The 16,838-nt window shown below is 38.6% G+C and overlaps 1 protein-coding gene across 1 annotated transcript in view; it reads right to left on the reverse strand.

Moving 5' to 3' along the window:
- Positions 1 to 16,838, reverse strand: part of LOC140139020 (uncharacterized) — a 69,013-nt gene that overhangs the window by 32,929 nt on the left and 19,246 nt on the right. The window contains 3 exon segments of the mRNA XM_072160801.1: positions 342 to 459; positions 6,223 to 6,670; positions 6,901 to 7,082. Coding sequence (XP_072016902.1) covers positions 342 to 459; positions 6,223 to 6,670; positions 6,901 to 7,082 — 748 coding nt within the window.

Raw genomic sequence — 16,838 nt, forward strand, 5'->3', positions numbered from 1 at the left:
ACAGAGATATTTCTTGCCAAAATTTGACCATTTCTAGGCAAGTTGGCCCTACTTTGTCTGCGTTATGTGAAAAAGGACAGTCTTAAGTAAGTATAAGTGCAACGCTTTTGATGTTTTGATGTTTCGGGAGACTGGGAGGGATCATAATAAAAAATGATTGAGCCTATTCTTGACTGTGTAATAATATTCCTTCACCACATCATTGCCGTACGGTAACAGTCTTATACGATGGACAGATAGTATCAGTTTGTGAATGAGGACATCGTATAAGTTCCTTGTACTAGTTTCTTATCTACATCATTGAGTTATTTATGAGGCAAAGTATACGATTATATACTTACAGTCGTATAAAATCGCTGAATAACTGAATATTCGTCCTTCGTTGTGTTGCAATGCCAATGTTGATGATCGAGTGGTTTGCTTCGAGCTGGCAAACACGCATGCGTATAAATAGCGTGTCTCTACAATAATAAAATGTACGGAAGCCAATTATCGACTCACCTTTTATTTTGGTGAATCGGGTATAGGGGGCGGCAATTCAGTATCGAAGTTACGTAATGTTACTATGTCAACGGGATCACGCGCTAGAGTAATGAACCACGATCGAAATGATCACCACATAAAGTATATGGCACTCGAAGGCATACCAAAGTAGCGTGATCCGGTAACCAAGAGAATTACGTAACCACTTCGATGCTGAATACGCTCCAGTTAACTAGTAACAAACGCACGGCGCATGCGCGAGCCGGGAAATTCAGTTTTGGTTTTGAAACGTAAACAAAGCAGAATATCAAAACAACTCCATGCAGAAAATCACTTCTTTTTATAAAATTAAGCAAAATTACAACAATTACTTCAGGGAATATAAACACCAAAGTCATATCTAGCACATATGTCAAAAAGTAGTTGAAAATTCATCAGATAAGCGAGAAAGGGTCGAATTTTCGGTCAAAAATTTTTTCGAAAAAAATCATATTTTTTTGGCCTAAAACTTGGCCATAACAAAATTCCCGTACACCACCAATTTCATGATTTTTTTCCTCAAAAATTAACTGAGTAATCCTCATAGTGTTTTCAAGTCAATTCCCCGGGAGACGGAGAAACGGACATATAGAAAAAAAGATATTTAATTTTATTTAATTTAATCCACATATTGACACCTGAGTCGGGGCGTTGCAAACGTGTCATATACGGTGAGTATGTGTGTACATGTGTAGGGACCGAGTCTACAGCAAGCTTGAACTTCCCGGCTCGCGCATGCGCCCTGCGTTTGTTACTAGTTAACTCCAGTAGCGTAGCCGGGTGGGAGCCCGCGCTGGGTTGGAGTGCAGTGGGGGTAAGGGGGAGCTGCCCCCCCCCCTGAGAAGTCTTGCCCTTGTGTGAAGCTGTCTGCTCTGATATTAAGATTTTTAGACCTTTTTTTGTTTCGGCCTCTTAGTAAGGGGTGGTGCAATAATAATGTGTAGGCTACCCCCCAGGGGGGGGTGAATTATAGGGGGGGCAAAGATTTTTTGGCAGGTCGAAAGGGGGGGGCAAGCGATTTTTGGCAGGTCGAAAGGGGGGGCAAGCAATTTTTGGCACAGATATTTTGGGCACCGCTATATTACGCCCTAAAAAGGCGTAGGAAAACGTTACGAACACGTTCAAATATGCAAAATTTCCTGCTCGCTGCGCTCGCATTATATGTTAAGACAATTTAAGGTTTTAAATTCGGGTTCCCCAAAATCTTGCATGTGTAAGGGGGGGGGGGGGGCAAAGATTTTTTGGCACTTCAAAAGGGGGGGCAAAAGTTTTCTGGCACGTCGAAAGGGGGGGGCAAAGGTTTTTGGCACGGCCAAAGGGGGGGCAAGCGATTTTTGGCAGACCATTTTGAGAATTCACCCCGGGGTACACATAATTATTGCACCACCCCTAATTGCCCACCCGTTGAAAACTTGGTGCTGGCTATACGCCCCCCCCCCCAAATGTGAACATTGAAGGAGACAAATGAGTGCGAAGCGCATACAAATTTGCAATTGGAACTGGCATTTTGCTTCCAGATTAAAGGAGTATTTCGTGATAGCATCCTCTTTTTAGGCCTATGATTTTTTCAGTAGGCCTACATATCCACGAAAAAAGCCTATTCCCAAAATTTCAGTTGATTCCGATTTTGCGTTTGCGAGTTATGCATGATTTATGTGTAGGCCTATTACACTGCTCCGTAGACCATGTGTTGTAATTTCGTTCTGGTATACCAGAACGAAATTCAAATTTCACAATATCTTTGCTAAACGAATTAATCTGCAAGATATATTTTGTATAATTATGAACATTATGTAGCCAGAGGTTTCCAGTAATATAAAATCTCAACTTTTTTTGAGAAAAGTGGGGGGATGAGGCTCACGAAATGCCCTTTTAAGTTTATATTGAAACAAAATTGCCAATTTTAATCTATTAAAAAAATGATCAAATAATGAAGGGCACAATGCGAGCGCCAAAATTTGCAATTTGTGCCACCACGATTAAAATTGTGTGTGTGTGTGGGGGGGGGGGGGACGCAATTTTTGGCCATCCGAGAAGGGGGTGCAAACGATTTTGGCACACATTCACGGGCGCCTTTTAAATAAAACGCTCTGAAAAGGCTTAGGAAAACAGTACGGAAACGCTTTAATAATTATGCAAATTTTCCTGCTCGCAACATTATATTAGGCCCTATAGACCATTTAAGGTTTGCAAATTGGGATCCCAAAAATTTGTCATGTGTAAAGGAGGGGGTGGGGGGGCAAAGATTTTTGGCGGGCCGAGGGGGGGGAATTTTGGCGGGCCGAAATCGGAGGGGGAAATTTTAAGTGCGAGGGGGGGCTCATAATTATTGCATAGCCCTAAGCTGCACATACTCCCCTGATTTTGTCATTATATCGACGATAAAAAAAATGTAAAAATGTAGATATTTATATAGCGCTTTATGCCGTAAACAGCCTCAAAGCGCTTTACATTTATTCCGCCGTCATTAGAATAATCGGAACCATGTTTGCATCCTACAAATGTCGCAGGGTTCATCAGTACAACGACTGTGACTACCCCTAACAGCTTCCCATTGCACCTGGGTGGGGTGAGGCAAGCGAGGCAAAGCGCCTTGCCCAAGGGCACAAACACGGTGGCGAGACGGGGACTCGAACTCACGCACGTCGAGCAAGCTCTCAGATTATGAGTCCAATACAAGGCCGTATCCACTGAGCCACCGTGCCCTCTTGGTAATTGAAGCAAAAGCAGACAGACAGTAACATATTAATTCAAGTGAAATATTTATTAGAAATAATATCTCAAAGGCTATCATGATGGTAAATTCACGTCTCTTTTCTTTGTTTTCTTACGGGACCGCTATACTTATGTTTGCTTTTTATGGGCTTTTAAGAGCAAAGAAACCCGACCTTATATTGACCCGTAAAGTCAAAGAAAAGAGATCGTAGTGGGCCCGGGGTGCACTCCCTAAAATAGGTGACGGGGTCGTGCGGCCACATTGACCCCCATTTTCAAACCGCCTGTCACTGAATGACCCTCCTTTTTATTTTGCTCTCACATAATGACCCCAATTTTTAAATTACTCTCTCACTGAATGACCCCATATTTAGAAATAAGTGCTCTCACTGAATGACAACCAGTCTCAACTCAAAAACCACATTTTCAGAAAAAAAAATGCTCTCACTGAATGATCCCATTTTCAGAAATACATGTTCTCACTGAAAGATACCCATTTTCGGGTTATATAAAGGGTGAAAGGGTATCAAACATTTTCATAACATTTAGAAACGTTTTTTGATAACTGCAAATATTCTAACATGTTATTTAAGCGTTGACAAAACACTTGGCAAAAAATGTTTGCAAAAATATTTAACAATATAACATGAACATGTTAGGTGCTGTGTAATAACTATGGGCCCTAGGGGAGGGTAAAATTGGGAGGGGAATTTTTGGTAAGCGGGGGGGGGGGGGGGGGAGCAATTTTTGGCACACTTTTCAAGTATGGGCACCTTTTTAAATAACATTGTCTAAAAAGGCTCAGGGAAATACTACAGAAACGTTCCAATATGCAAGATATCCTACTCGCTACGCTCCTATCATATATCTAGACCTTATAAAGTTCAAATTGGGAACCGCCCAAAATATTGGCATGTGGAGAGGCACATATTTTGGGTAAGCCGGTTGGGTTGGGGGGGGGGGAGGAATTTGAAAATTTTACCCCCGGAAGGTAGGGAGTAGGCTCGTAATTATTTCACAGCCCCTTACTGCTTTCATGACGAAAGTTTTCTAGAGTTTGTTTTTGACAAAAAGCATGTTCTACCCAGCAAACACAAAAACGTTTTAAAAACGTTTTAAATAAGTTTAAGTTTTATTTTGGCCTTTGGTTTAGGCAAAAACGTTTTAATAACATTAAAATGTCGGGTTATATAAAGGTCATGATAACGTTTTAAAACGTTTTGTATGAAAACACACTACAACAATATTTTTAAATGTTTTCAAAAATATTTTTGTAAACTATTTTGCAAATATTTTTGCCAAATATTGTGTCAGTACTTAAATAACATGTTCAAATATTTGAACCCATCAAACACAGAAATGTTTTTAAAATGTTTTTTTTTCAAAACCTTTTAATAACATTTAAATGTCGGGTTATATAAAGGTCATGAAAACGTTCTTAAAACGTTATTGAAAATATTTTGGGCAAGCATTTTTTGCAAAATATTTTTTCAATCCCAAAATAACATTCTGTTCAAATTGTTTGGTTTTCAAGAATGTCTTTGGAATGTTATTAAAACGTTTTTATACCCTTTATATAACCCGACATTTAAACGTTTTCTGTAAAACATTTTGTTTGCAGAGCAGTAGATTATCAAAAAATGTTTTTTAAGGTTATAAAATACTCTTAATATACCCTTTATATAACCCGACATTTAAACGTTTTCTGAAAACCTTTCAGCTGACCTTTTATAACGTTTTGTGTTTGCTGGGTAATAACCCTGCATTGCACCTTATGATTTGGTCACATTATTCTACTTCCTTCAACCAGCCATGGAACTAAGCTTTCCTCAAGTAACATCATGTTACATCAAACTTTGTACATCAACACAAGTTAATGAAATCGGCCACCAGTTATCAATTTGGTCCAGCTCATCTTTCATGGCCGGGAATCAAAATAAATCTTGACTTCTTCCAATCTTCAGGAATCCAAAATCGTCACACTCGCATACACACCCCTCGGGCACCCACCCCTACATACAGCCAGCCCGTGCCATACAGAAATTTTTTGGCTTACTGTAAGTGCTATGTTAATTGCTGTTTCAAGAATGAAAGCCCATGCTGTATGTATGACGTTTCAAAACCCTGCCAGGAATTTCATGTTTTCTCATAGTGGTGGGCGTGGTTTTATTTCATGTTTTGACGGGTACTACTATGGGTAAAGGCTTTTTTTAAAAAGCATTTGTAAGGCTTCTCTTTGGTGTGGGTCATCAAATGTTCCTTTGGAGTACCTGCTTTTGTGAAGCCTTTATTACAGATTTGACAATTGTAAGGCTTCTCTTTGGTATGGGCCGGGGGGGGCACTCCAACTTTGGAGGTGACGCGTATGTAGGGCTGTTAAGACCCCCTTTTTCAGCATCGCTGTCACCCAAAGACCCCATATTTTTTTACGAACACATGCTCGCTCCGCGCTCTGTCACCCGAAGACCCCCTATTTTTCCATTTGATCTGTCACCCAAAGACCCTTATAAGTTCAATTTGAACAGCAACTTTCATTTATCACTGATTTTGTTACTTATTTTGAAAAAATAAAGAAATTTGAAGCCATTTAGAACTAGAAATTCGATTTTCGAGGTTTTTGTGGCGCTGTTTTGGTCTTACCCAAAGATTCCATTTAAAAAAAAGGTCATGTTCTCACCCAATGACCCCATATTTTTTACATTTTGCTCTCACCGAATGCCAAAAATCATGCTCTCACCCAATGACCCCATATTTTTTACATGTTGCTCTCACCGAATGCCCCTTAGTGCGAAAGCGCCAGCCCTACACCTATATCCATTTCAAATTGAAGTGCCCCCCGGGGGTATGGGTAATTAAATGTTGCTTCAAATTACATGCCTGTATAAAGCCTTTATTTTAGAATTGAAATTTGTAAAGGCTTCTCTATTAAGGTATGGATATTTGAATGTCGCTTCAAAGTACTTGCATATGCAAAGGCTTTATTACAGAGTTGGCATGTTGGGCGTCACTTTGGTGTGAATATTTAAATGTGCCTTCAAAGTACCTGCCTGTGTAAAGCCTTTATTACAGATTTGACATTTGTAAGGCTTGGTATGGATATTTAAATGTTGCTTCAAATTATATGCTTGTGTGAAGCTTTTATTACAAATTTGGCATTTGTAGGGTTTCTCTTTGGTGTGGATCCTTAAATGTTGTTTCAAAGCACTTGCATATGCGAAGCCTTTATTACAGAGTTGGCATTTGTAAGGCTTCTCTTTGCTATGGACATGTAAATGTTGCTTCAGATAACGTGCTTGTCCGTAGCTTTTATTACAGAGTTTGCATTTGTAAGGCTTCTCTACGGTATGGATATTTAAGTGTTGCTTCAATTTACTTGCATATGGGAACTGGGAAGCCTTTATTACATAGTTGGCATTTGTAAGGGTTTTCTTTGCTGTGGACATTTAAATGTTGCTTCAAATAACGTGCTTGTCCGAAGCTTTTATTACAGAGTTGGCATTTGTATGGCTTCTCTTTGATGTGGATCTTGGGGCTTCTCTTTGGTGTGGGTATTTATACACGTTTCTTCAAATTACATGCCTGTATAAAGCCTTTATTACAGAATTGACATTTGTAAAGGTTTCTCTTTTAAGGTATGGATATTTAAATGTCGTTTCAAATTACTTGCATATGCAAAGGCTTTATTACAGAGTTGGCATTTGTAAGGTTTCTCTTTGCGGCGGACATTCATATGTTGCTTCAAATAATGTGTTCTTGCGAATATTTTATTACAGAGTTGGCATTTGTAAGGTTTCTCTTTGGTGTGGATCCTTAAATGTCGCTTCAAGTCTGTTGAATAAGTGAAGCTTTTATTACAATATTGACATAAGAGCTCATAAGTTGGGCTTCACTTTGGTGTGAATATTTAAATGTGCCTTCAAACTAGCCATTTGTACTATAATTATACCGCCGTGTTTAATGGATGTGATCATTCTGATGAAAGCCATGTGGTATGTTTCAAATACCTCCTGGGAGTGTCATGTTGTCTCATTGTGCTGGGGGGTGGGTTTGTTCATGTCTTTTACGGGCACTATTTTGTGTAAAGCCTTTATTACAGATTTGGCATTTGTAAGGCTTGGTATGGATATTTAAATGTTGCTTCAAATTATATGCTTGTGTGAAGCTTTTATTACAAATTTGGCATTTGTAGTGTTTCTCTTTGGTGTGGATCCTTAAATGTTGTTTCAAAGCACTTGTATATGCGAAGCCTTTATTACAGAATTGGCATTTGTAAGGCTTCTCTTTGCTGTGGACATTTAAATGTTGCTTCAAATAACGTGCTTGTCCGTAGCTTTTATTACAGAGTTTGCATTTGTAAGGCTTTTCTACGGTATGGATATTTAAGTGTTGCTTCAATTTACTTGCATATGGGAAGCCTTTATTACATAGTTGGCATTTGTAAGGGTTTTCTTTGCTGTGGACATTTAAATGTTGCTTCAAATAACGTGCTTGTCCGAAGCTTTTATTACAGAGTTGGCATTTGTATGGCTTCTCTTTGATGTGGATCTTGGGCCTTAAATGTTGTTTCAATATCCTACACCTGAAGCCTTTATTACAATATTTCCATAGGTAAGGCCTCTCTACGGTGCCAACGCTTACACTATCCTGCCCGTGTTGACATGAATTCTTGCCATACCAATATGGTCTAATTCTCATCTGGTGGTGATGTAGATGGATCAGATATCGACAGGTGTCATGAAAATAACTTCCACAATATTGACAAAGGTGAGGCCTCAGGTACATTTCGTAGAAATTAATGTTTAGTAGGTTTCCGAAAGCCATGTTCTGAAAAATAAAGGATACAGAATGTATCAAAATGATTGGTACCGGGATATGTGACGTTTTCAAAAATATATCAAAAATATAAAATTGCTAATTAATATAGTTTTTGTACTATAAATAGAAAGAGGCATATGTTAACTTATTGATCTAATAACCTGAAGATAATAGGTTGATGCATCTGGAAGCTATTGTCATTTAACGAAGATCGTCGTAATCATAGTTTTACTTGCGCAACACAAAGATGAATAGATTCACTGCTTGAACTATTTATTGCATTAATGCTCTCAATCAATATCTCATTTCAGTCTACATAGCATAAAATTGCTTTACATGTACTATTAGAAAGATAGTTCTGAAGTCTCCGCCTTACGGCAATGGTAGTGTGAGGTGAAGCCCCATCTTGAATGAACTTAAGGGGGTACTACACCCCTCAATAAATATGTGACTATTTTTGCATTTTTCTCAAAAACTTATAACACCCTGGTAACAAAAGTTATGTATATTATAGGGGCAAGGAATCCAATTACTACACTGGAATTTCAGTGACCCAAGACAAGCGGTTCGATACTTGTGATAGAAAATGAGGTACCGCTAGGATGTACCTCATTTCCTATCATATTTACTGAACCGCTTGTCTTGATTCACTGAAATTTCAGTATAGTAATTGGGTTCCTTGCCCCAATAATATACATAACTTTTGTTACCAGTATGTTATTAATTTTTGAGAAAAATGCAAAAATAGTCACAAATTTACCACAAAGGTGTAGTACCCCCTTAACACCTGGGATGGATCCATTCTGTAACTGCCCACATTTTGAAACATTGTAAGTTATAGCAGAAAACGTGTGACTCTTACTTGTAGAATTGAAATCTGGCATCAGAAAACGTGTGGCTCTTACTTGTAGAATTGAAATCTGGCATCAGAAAACGTGTGGCTCTTACTTGTAGAATTGAAATCTGGCATCAGAAAACGTGTGACTCTTACTTGTAGAATTGAAATCTGGCGTCAGAAAACGTGTGACTCTTACTTGTAGAATTGAAATCTGGCATCAGAAAACGTGTGACTCTTACTTGTAGAATTGAAATCTGGCATCAGAAAACGTGTGACTCTTACTTGTAGAATTGAAATCTGGCATCAGAACACGTGTGACTCTTACTTGTAGAATTGAAATCTGGCATCAGAAAACGTGTGACTCTTGTAGAATTGAAATCTGGCATCAGAAAACGTGTGACTCTTACTTGTAGAATTGAAATCTGGCATCAGAAAACGTGTGACTCTTACTTGTAGAATTGAAATCTGGCATCAGAAAACGTGTGACTCTTACTTGTAGAATTGAAATCTGGCTTCAGAAAACGTGTGACTCTTGTAGAATTGAAATCTGGCATCAGAAAACGTGTGACTCTTACTTGTAGAATTGAAATCTGGCATCAGAAAACGTGTGACTCTTACTTGTAGAATTGAAATCTGGCATCAGAAAACGTGTGACTCTTACTTGTAGAATTGAAATCTGGCTTCAGAAAACGTGTGACTCTTGTAGAATTGAAATCTGGCATCAGAAAACGTGTGACTCTTACTTGTAGAATTGAAATCTGGCATCAGAAAACGTGTGACTCTTACTTGTAGTTGAAATCTGGCATCAGAAAACGTGTGACTCTTACTTGTAGAATTGAAATCTGGCTTCAGAAAACGTGTGACTCTTACTTGTAGAATTGAAATCTGGCTTCAGAAAACGTGTGACTCTTACTTGTAGAATTGAAATCTGGCATCAGAAAACGTGTGACTCTTACTTGTAGAGTAGCATCAGAAAACGTGTGACTCTTACTTGTAGAATTGAAATCTGGCATCAGAAAACGTGTGACTCTTGTAGAATTGAAATCTGGCATCAGAAAACGTGTGACTCTTACTTGTAGAATTGAAATCTGGCATCAGAAAACGTGTGACTCTTACTTGTAGAATTGAAATCTGGCATCAGAAAACGTGTGGCTCTTACTTGTAGAATTGAAATCTGGCTTCAGAAAACGTGTGACTCTTACTTGTAGAATTGAAATCTGGCATCAGAAAACGTGTGACTCTTACTTGTAGAATTGAAATCTGGCTTCAGAAAACGTGTGACTCTTACTTGTAGAATTCAAACCTATCATCAGAAAACGTGTGTCTCTTACTGTAGAAGATATAGGGCCCTCAAAATGCAACTTCGCAATAAATTATGTTTACTTCTGGAGTTCTGACCTCCCGGCTACGAAATTGGTCATGGAGGGACGAATTTGCAATTTGAGATGTCCAATTCTAAATGCAGCTTTTGAATGAAATGGAAACACCTAAAAGATGAATGCTTCTGAAATGGTCACAATACATAAACACAGACTCAGTTGTAACCATGAATTCGCAGATGATACGCAACTATACATATCGTTCAATCCTAGGGATCTTAACGCTCACAAGATGGCTCTTCACAAACTTGAATCCTGTATCTCAGAACTCAAAGACTGGATGTGCGTGAACAAATTGAAACTTAACAACAATAAAACTGAATTCTTCATAGCCGGTACTTCTCAAGGTCTTAGTTAGCTTCCGCAATTGCAACTTAATGTGGGAGACAGCGTTATTAAACCATCTGATAATGTTCGGAACTTGGGCACAGTGTTTGACTCTTGCCTAACGATGACTCCTCACATTAATAGCATGATTTCTTCAATCAATTTCCAGCTCCGTAATATTCGTTGTATTCGTCGCTTTTTGGACCACAAAACACTTCACACAGTTGTGCAAGCTCTCGTGATATCTCGCATTGACACCGGGAATGCTCTCCTCTATGGAGCAAAATCAAAAGACCGTGATCGTTTGCAGTGCCTCCAACACAAAGCAGCCAAACTCATATTCTATGCGGCCAGACTTGATAGCCCCACAACATTAATGCATGACCTTCACTGGTTGCCAGTAAGAGATCGAATCAAATTCAAACTCTGTCTGTCCGTCTTCAAATGTTTGCATGAATCTTCTCCTTCATACCTCTTCATACAGAACACGCTCATCTGGACCCGTCACAAGATCTAACTGAAGGAATTAAAATGATACACAGGTTTTTTCTCAAAATCACTTCCCATGGACTTGGGTGGGTTTTGGATTCATGTATTCAATTGTAAGGCTTCTCTTTGGTGTGGGTAATTACATGTTGCTTCAAATTACATGCCCGTATAAAGCCTTTATTACAGAATTGACATCTGTAAAGGCTTCTCTTTTAAGGTATGGATATTTAAATGTCGTTTCAAATTACTTGCAAATGCAAAGGCTTTATTACAAAGTTGGCATTTGTAAGGTTTCTCTTCGCTGTGGACATTCATATGTTGCTTCAAATAATGTGTTCGTGCGAATATTTTATTACAGAGTTGGCATTTGTAAGGTTTCTCTTTGGTGTGGATCCTTAAATGTCGCTTCAAGTCTGTTGAATAAGTGAAGCCTTTATTACAGATTTGGCATTTGTAAGGCTTTTCTTTGGTGTGGATCCTTAAATGTTGCTTCAAATCACCTGCTTGTGTGAAGCTTTTATTACAAATTTGGCATTTGTAGGGTTTCTCTTTGGTGTGGATCCTTAAATGTTGTTTCAAAGCACTTGCATATGTGAAGCCTTTATTACAGAGTTGGCATTTGTAAGGCTTCTCTTTGCTGTGGACATTTAAATGTTGCTTCAAATAACGTGCTTGTCCGTAGCTTTTATTACAGAGTTTGCATTTGTAAGGCTTCTCTACGGTATGGATATTTAAGTGTTGCTTCAATTTACTTGCATATGGGAAGCCTTTATTACATAGTTGGCATTTGTAAGGGTTTTCTTTGCTGTGGACATTTAAATGTTGCTTCAAATAACGTGCTTGTCCGAAGCTTTTATTACAGAGTTGGCATTTGTATGGCTTCTCTTTGACGTGGATCTTGGGCCTTAAATGTTGTTTCAATATCCTACACCTGAAGCCTTTATTACAATATTTCCATAGGTAAGGCCTCGCTACGGTGCCGACGCTTACACTATCCTGCCCGTGTTGACGTGAATTCTTGCCATACCAATATGGTCTAATTCTCATCTGGTGGTGATGTAGATGGATCAGATATCGACAGGTGTCATGAAAATAACTTCCACAATATTGGCAAAGGTGAGGCCTCAGGTACATTTCGTAGAAATTAATGTTTAGTCGGTTTCCGAAAGCCATGTTCTGAAAAATAAAGGATACATATATGTGTGAAATTGAGAAATTTCTTTTGAGCCAATCCATGTCAACTCCAGGGTGGTGGTAGATATTGTTGAGAAAGTAAACTGCTGAAAATTTGAGCTTCATACTCCATTTCGTTTTCCGGTGGCAGCAATTTGAAATTTAGGAGGGTCAGCGTAAATTTTTGTTTGTATCGCGACCCGAAAGTCGATGTTTGGATGTCCATAAATGTATAAAGGGAACATTTAGAAACTTTAAAAAGTATGTAACCTGGGGTACTTTTTTTGTAGAATTGAAATCTGGCATCAGAAAACGTGTGACTCTTACTTGTAGAATTGAAATCTGGCATCAGAAAACGCGTGACTCTTACTGTAGAAGATATAAGGCCCTCAAAATGCAACTTCGCAATAAATTATGTTTACTTCTGGAGGTCTGACCTCCCGGCCCCGAAATTGGTCCTGGAGGGACGAAGTTGCATTTTGAGATGTCCAAATCTAAATGCAGCTTTTGAATGAAATGGAAACACCTAAAAGATGAATGCTTCTGAAATGGTCACAATACATAAACACAGACTCAGTTACCATGAATTCGCAGATGATACGCAACTATACATATCGTTCAATCCTAGGGATCTTAACGCTCACAAGATGGCTCTTCACAAACTTGAATCCTGTATCTCAGAACTCAAAAGACTGGATGTGCGTGAACAAATTGAAACTTAACAACAATAAAACTGAATTCTTCATAGCCGGTATTAGTAAACTTCCGCCATTGCAACTTAATGTGGGAGACAGCGTCATTAAACCATCTGATAATGTTCGGAACTTGGGCACAGTGTTTGACTCTCGCCTAACAATGACTCCTCACATTAATAGCATGATTTCTTCAATCAATTTCCAGCTCCGTAATATTCGTCGCTTTTTTGTCCACAAAACACTTCACACAGTTATGCAAGCTCTCGTGATATCTCGCATTGACACCGCGAATGCTCTCCTCTGGAGCAAAATCAAAAGACCTTGATCGTTTGCAGTGCCTCCAACACAAAGCAGCCAAACTCATATTCTATGCGGCCAGACTTGATAGCCACACAACATTAATGCATGACCTTCACTGGTTGCCAGTGAGAGATCGAATCAAATTCAAACTCTGTCTGTACGTCTTCAAATGTTTGCATGAATCTTCTCCTTCATCGGGCTCCTTCATACCTCTTCATACAGAAGACGCTCATCTGGACCCGTCACAAGATCCTCTATGGATACCAGTCTTCTGAACACTCACATCGGTAAAAATTGCAGTGGTGACAAGTCTTTTCGTTCTGCTGGTCCAGCATTGTGGAACTGCCTCCCGCGTAACATCAGGGAGGCAACCTCAGTGGCAACATTTAAAAAAGGCTCATTATTATCCTTTTTGACTTTTTGCTTTTGTTCTTTCTCTTGTTTTTGCAGTGTTTCACTTAGCGCTTTGATCTTTTTATAATAGCGCTTTATAAGCTCTTATATGTATGTATGTATGTATGTATGTATGTATGTATGTATGGTTTTCAAAAAAGGAGTCAAATGGTTTGTATGTCCAAGATGGCGACCGGTTCGGACGTGCCTCAACGTTCGTCCGACAACTTTCCAAAATTCCACCTTTGGATTTATCTATTGGTTGCTAATTTGGCATATACATTCGTCGTAGCTTCCGCCGTTAACGTTTGCGCAAATTGTGAGAAGATGGGGATAACTCAGGAGCTAAAAACTCCTTTCAAAGAGGCAATGCGATCTGGCCGTCTAAAAGCAAAAGAACACACGCTTCCGGATACCACAACAACCGGCATACGCAACCCGGACATTTATCCCACTGCCGAGAGTTTCGATCAGTTCACTGGGAAAATCTTGACTGATAATGAATGGTCTCAATTTGAAGGACTTCAATTCCAACTCAGAATCAACATTGCAAATGAACAACATGGTAAGAAACTGAACTTTTATCATCCCGACCCAATCAAATGGTGGAAACTCGTCAAAATTCTAACTTCAATTTTCATTAGGGGAGGTGAATGTCAAGAACAGAAAGCTAACTACGGTGTTGAATATAGCACGACTTTTCTTAAGTATGTGTACCGTATCATCTGCAAATTTCCCATCCCTGATATGGGGAATCGCCCAGCACCCAATGCTGCCGTCAAAAAACTGGTACATTAGAAAAATAAAATATGGTTTGGACTACATACGCAATGAAATCCACCCTAGTTTCAAGAGCAAAAATAAAAATGGCGTAAACAAAGAACCCAACCAAATTTCTAAGACTAAACTTACAGTCAGCTACCTGCACAACCGATTCTTTTGTTCTGCAAGGCTCACTCAGTCATTTAATGAGGCAATACAAACGATCGAAATTGGTGTTGAAATGAGCAAAATTTTGAGTTACACCTTTTCAGTGTAAAAATTTTTTTCTCAGCCAAATGAAAAGCACTAATTTTCATTTTTTCAGTAAATGGCTGGAAAAACTATAATGCTTGATACTGATTTTTTTTAAATCCTGGTGTTAAACTTAGGCCTGAAATTCAGTCATTTAGTGTAAGATATTCGATTTTTATAGGCTTCAGCTCGGCCCGCGAGCTTTTTCTTGGATCAACCTTTTAGCTTTTCAAAGTAATATAGTTCGCTAATGAAGGATTTTCCCCAACTTTCTAAAGCACATCACCGTGAGCTATATATCATAGTTTTGTCAGAATTTCCGTTTTGATTTCACCATCTTTCACTGTCGGCTGAAAAAATTTCTAAATCAACACGTGAAATCTAAAGGCTAGTACTAGCATTGTGGATCGATATCCCTGGGTTTAATAGGAATACCGGCATGGCTATAGTGTTGCCAGAACTTCAATATAGCAAAGAAATTCCCAGACCTATAGCGCTCCTACTGATCATGTTTAACCAGAACACCCAATTGGGGATTTAATCGCTGGTCGGGCAATTTGCTTTCAATGAAAAATTGACCTGGATAACAACAAAGGAAATATCGACTATTTCTGCTGGTTGCTCTCGAGATAAAAGTACTCACCATTGCCTACTTTTACTTAGTTTGACATTTTCTGAGCATGAATGGAAAAAGGGTAAAACAAAAACGGAAATTCTGACAAAACTATAACATATAGACACACACGATGTGCTTTACAGAGGTGGGAAATATCTTTCTTTAGCAAACTATGTTAGTTTGAGACGCTAAAACATGAATTCCGTAAAAAGCTCGCAGGCGAATTCAAGGCCTATAAAAATCAAAAATATCACACTAAAAGACACAATTTGATGCTTAATTTTAACACCAGGATTTAAAAAAAAAATGTATATCCAAGCACCAAGTTTTTAACTGACATTACTGAAGAAAAAAAAAATATTGCTTTATATTTGACCGAGAAAATTAATTTCATAGCAAAAAGGTGTATCTCTGAATTGTGCTGATTTTTACATGTATCGATCGACTTTTAGCGCGACTAAGCATTTCTAAAGAATTGGTTGTCCAGGCGACAGACTGCTTACTGAACTCTGGAAATCGAACAAAAACGGGCAATTGAAATCATCAAGCATGATTGTATGGATAAGGCACAAGTGAAGTGTCCCGTCAACAAAGAACTAGTCACGGAGTTTTACTCTGAGAAAAGCCGTCGTTTATTAGATGAATGGAACCCTGATTTGGCACCATGGAATGATCATCGTGATCAACTGAACTTAATTCCCCATCTCGACATGGATAATTTGAGTTTGACAATGCCGATTACAGAAGATGAAATCAAGCAAGTCCTCCGAACTGCTCCGAACAGAAGTGCACCAGGGTACGACCGTATTACTTATATTGACTATAAAATAAGCAATGTGATTAACGTCTTAAAATCAATATTTAACATATGTTTAAAAAACTGTAAAATACCTAGTGATTGGAAACATGCTATCATCAATTTACTTCCCAAATCAAGTGATGACTCAAGAGATTTGTCTGAATGGAGGCCTATCTCAAAACTTGTCACTATTTACAAAACGTTTATGATGGTTCTAGGCAAGCGTCTTATTCCGTGGATTGTTGAAACTAATAGACTTTCTCATAGTCAAAAGTGATCTTTACCACGTAATGGATTACAGGAACACGTTTGTTGTCTTAAAAACTCAATTACTGATTTCAGGCATCAATCTGGTAAATTGTACATTATGTTTCTGGACTTAGCAGACGCTTTTGGGAGTATTGATCATGAAATGATGGTCGATGCTTTAAAGGCCTATGTGTATCCTGATATAATTGTCGATTTAACTAAGGACACTTACACAGAATCTACATTTCAGGTTATTACGAATTCCGGTCTTACCGATCCAATTGTCAGACATAGAGGCATCATTCAGGGCTGCCCGTACTCTGTGATTGCTTTTGAGCAGGGGATCGACATATGGCTAAGGTGGTTATGTAATGACATGCAGCCTCAAACAAGACATATTGCACGCTCATCACTTGAGCTACATATGAAAAAGCGTAAAGTGGACATGAACAATATTGAATCTTCATTTGCTGGCTATTGTACTGATGAAAACGGTAGATTGATTAAGCAATGT

The sequence above is a fragment of the Amphiura filiformis genome, chromosome 18, assembly GCF_039555335.1.
Source record: "Amphiura filiformis chromosome 18, Afil_fr2py, whole genome shotgun sequence".
NCBI classification, from domain to species: Eukaryota; Metazoa; Echinodermata; class Ophiuroidea; order Amphilepidida; family Amphiuridae; genus Amphiura; species Amphiura filiformis.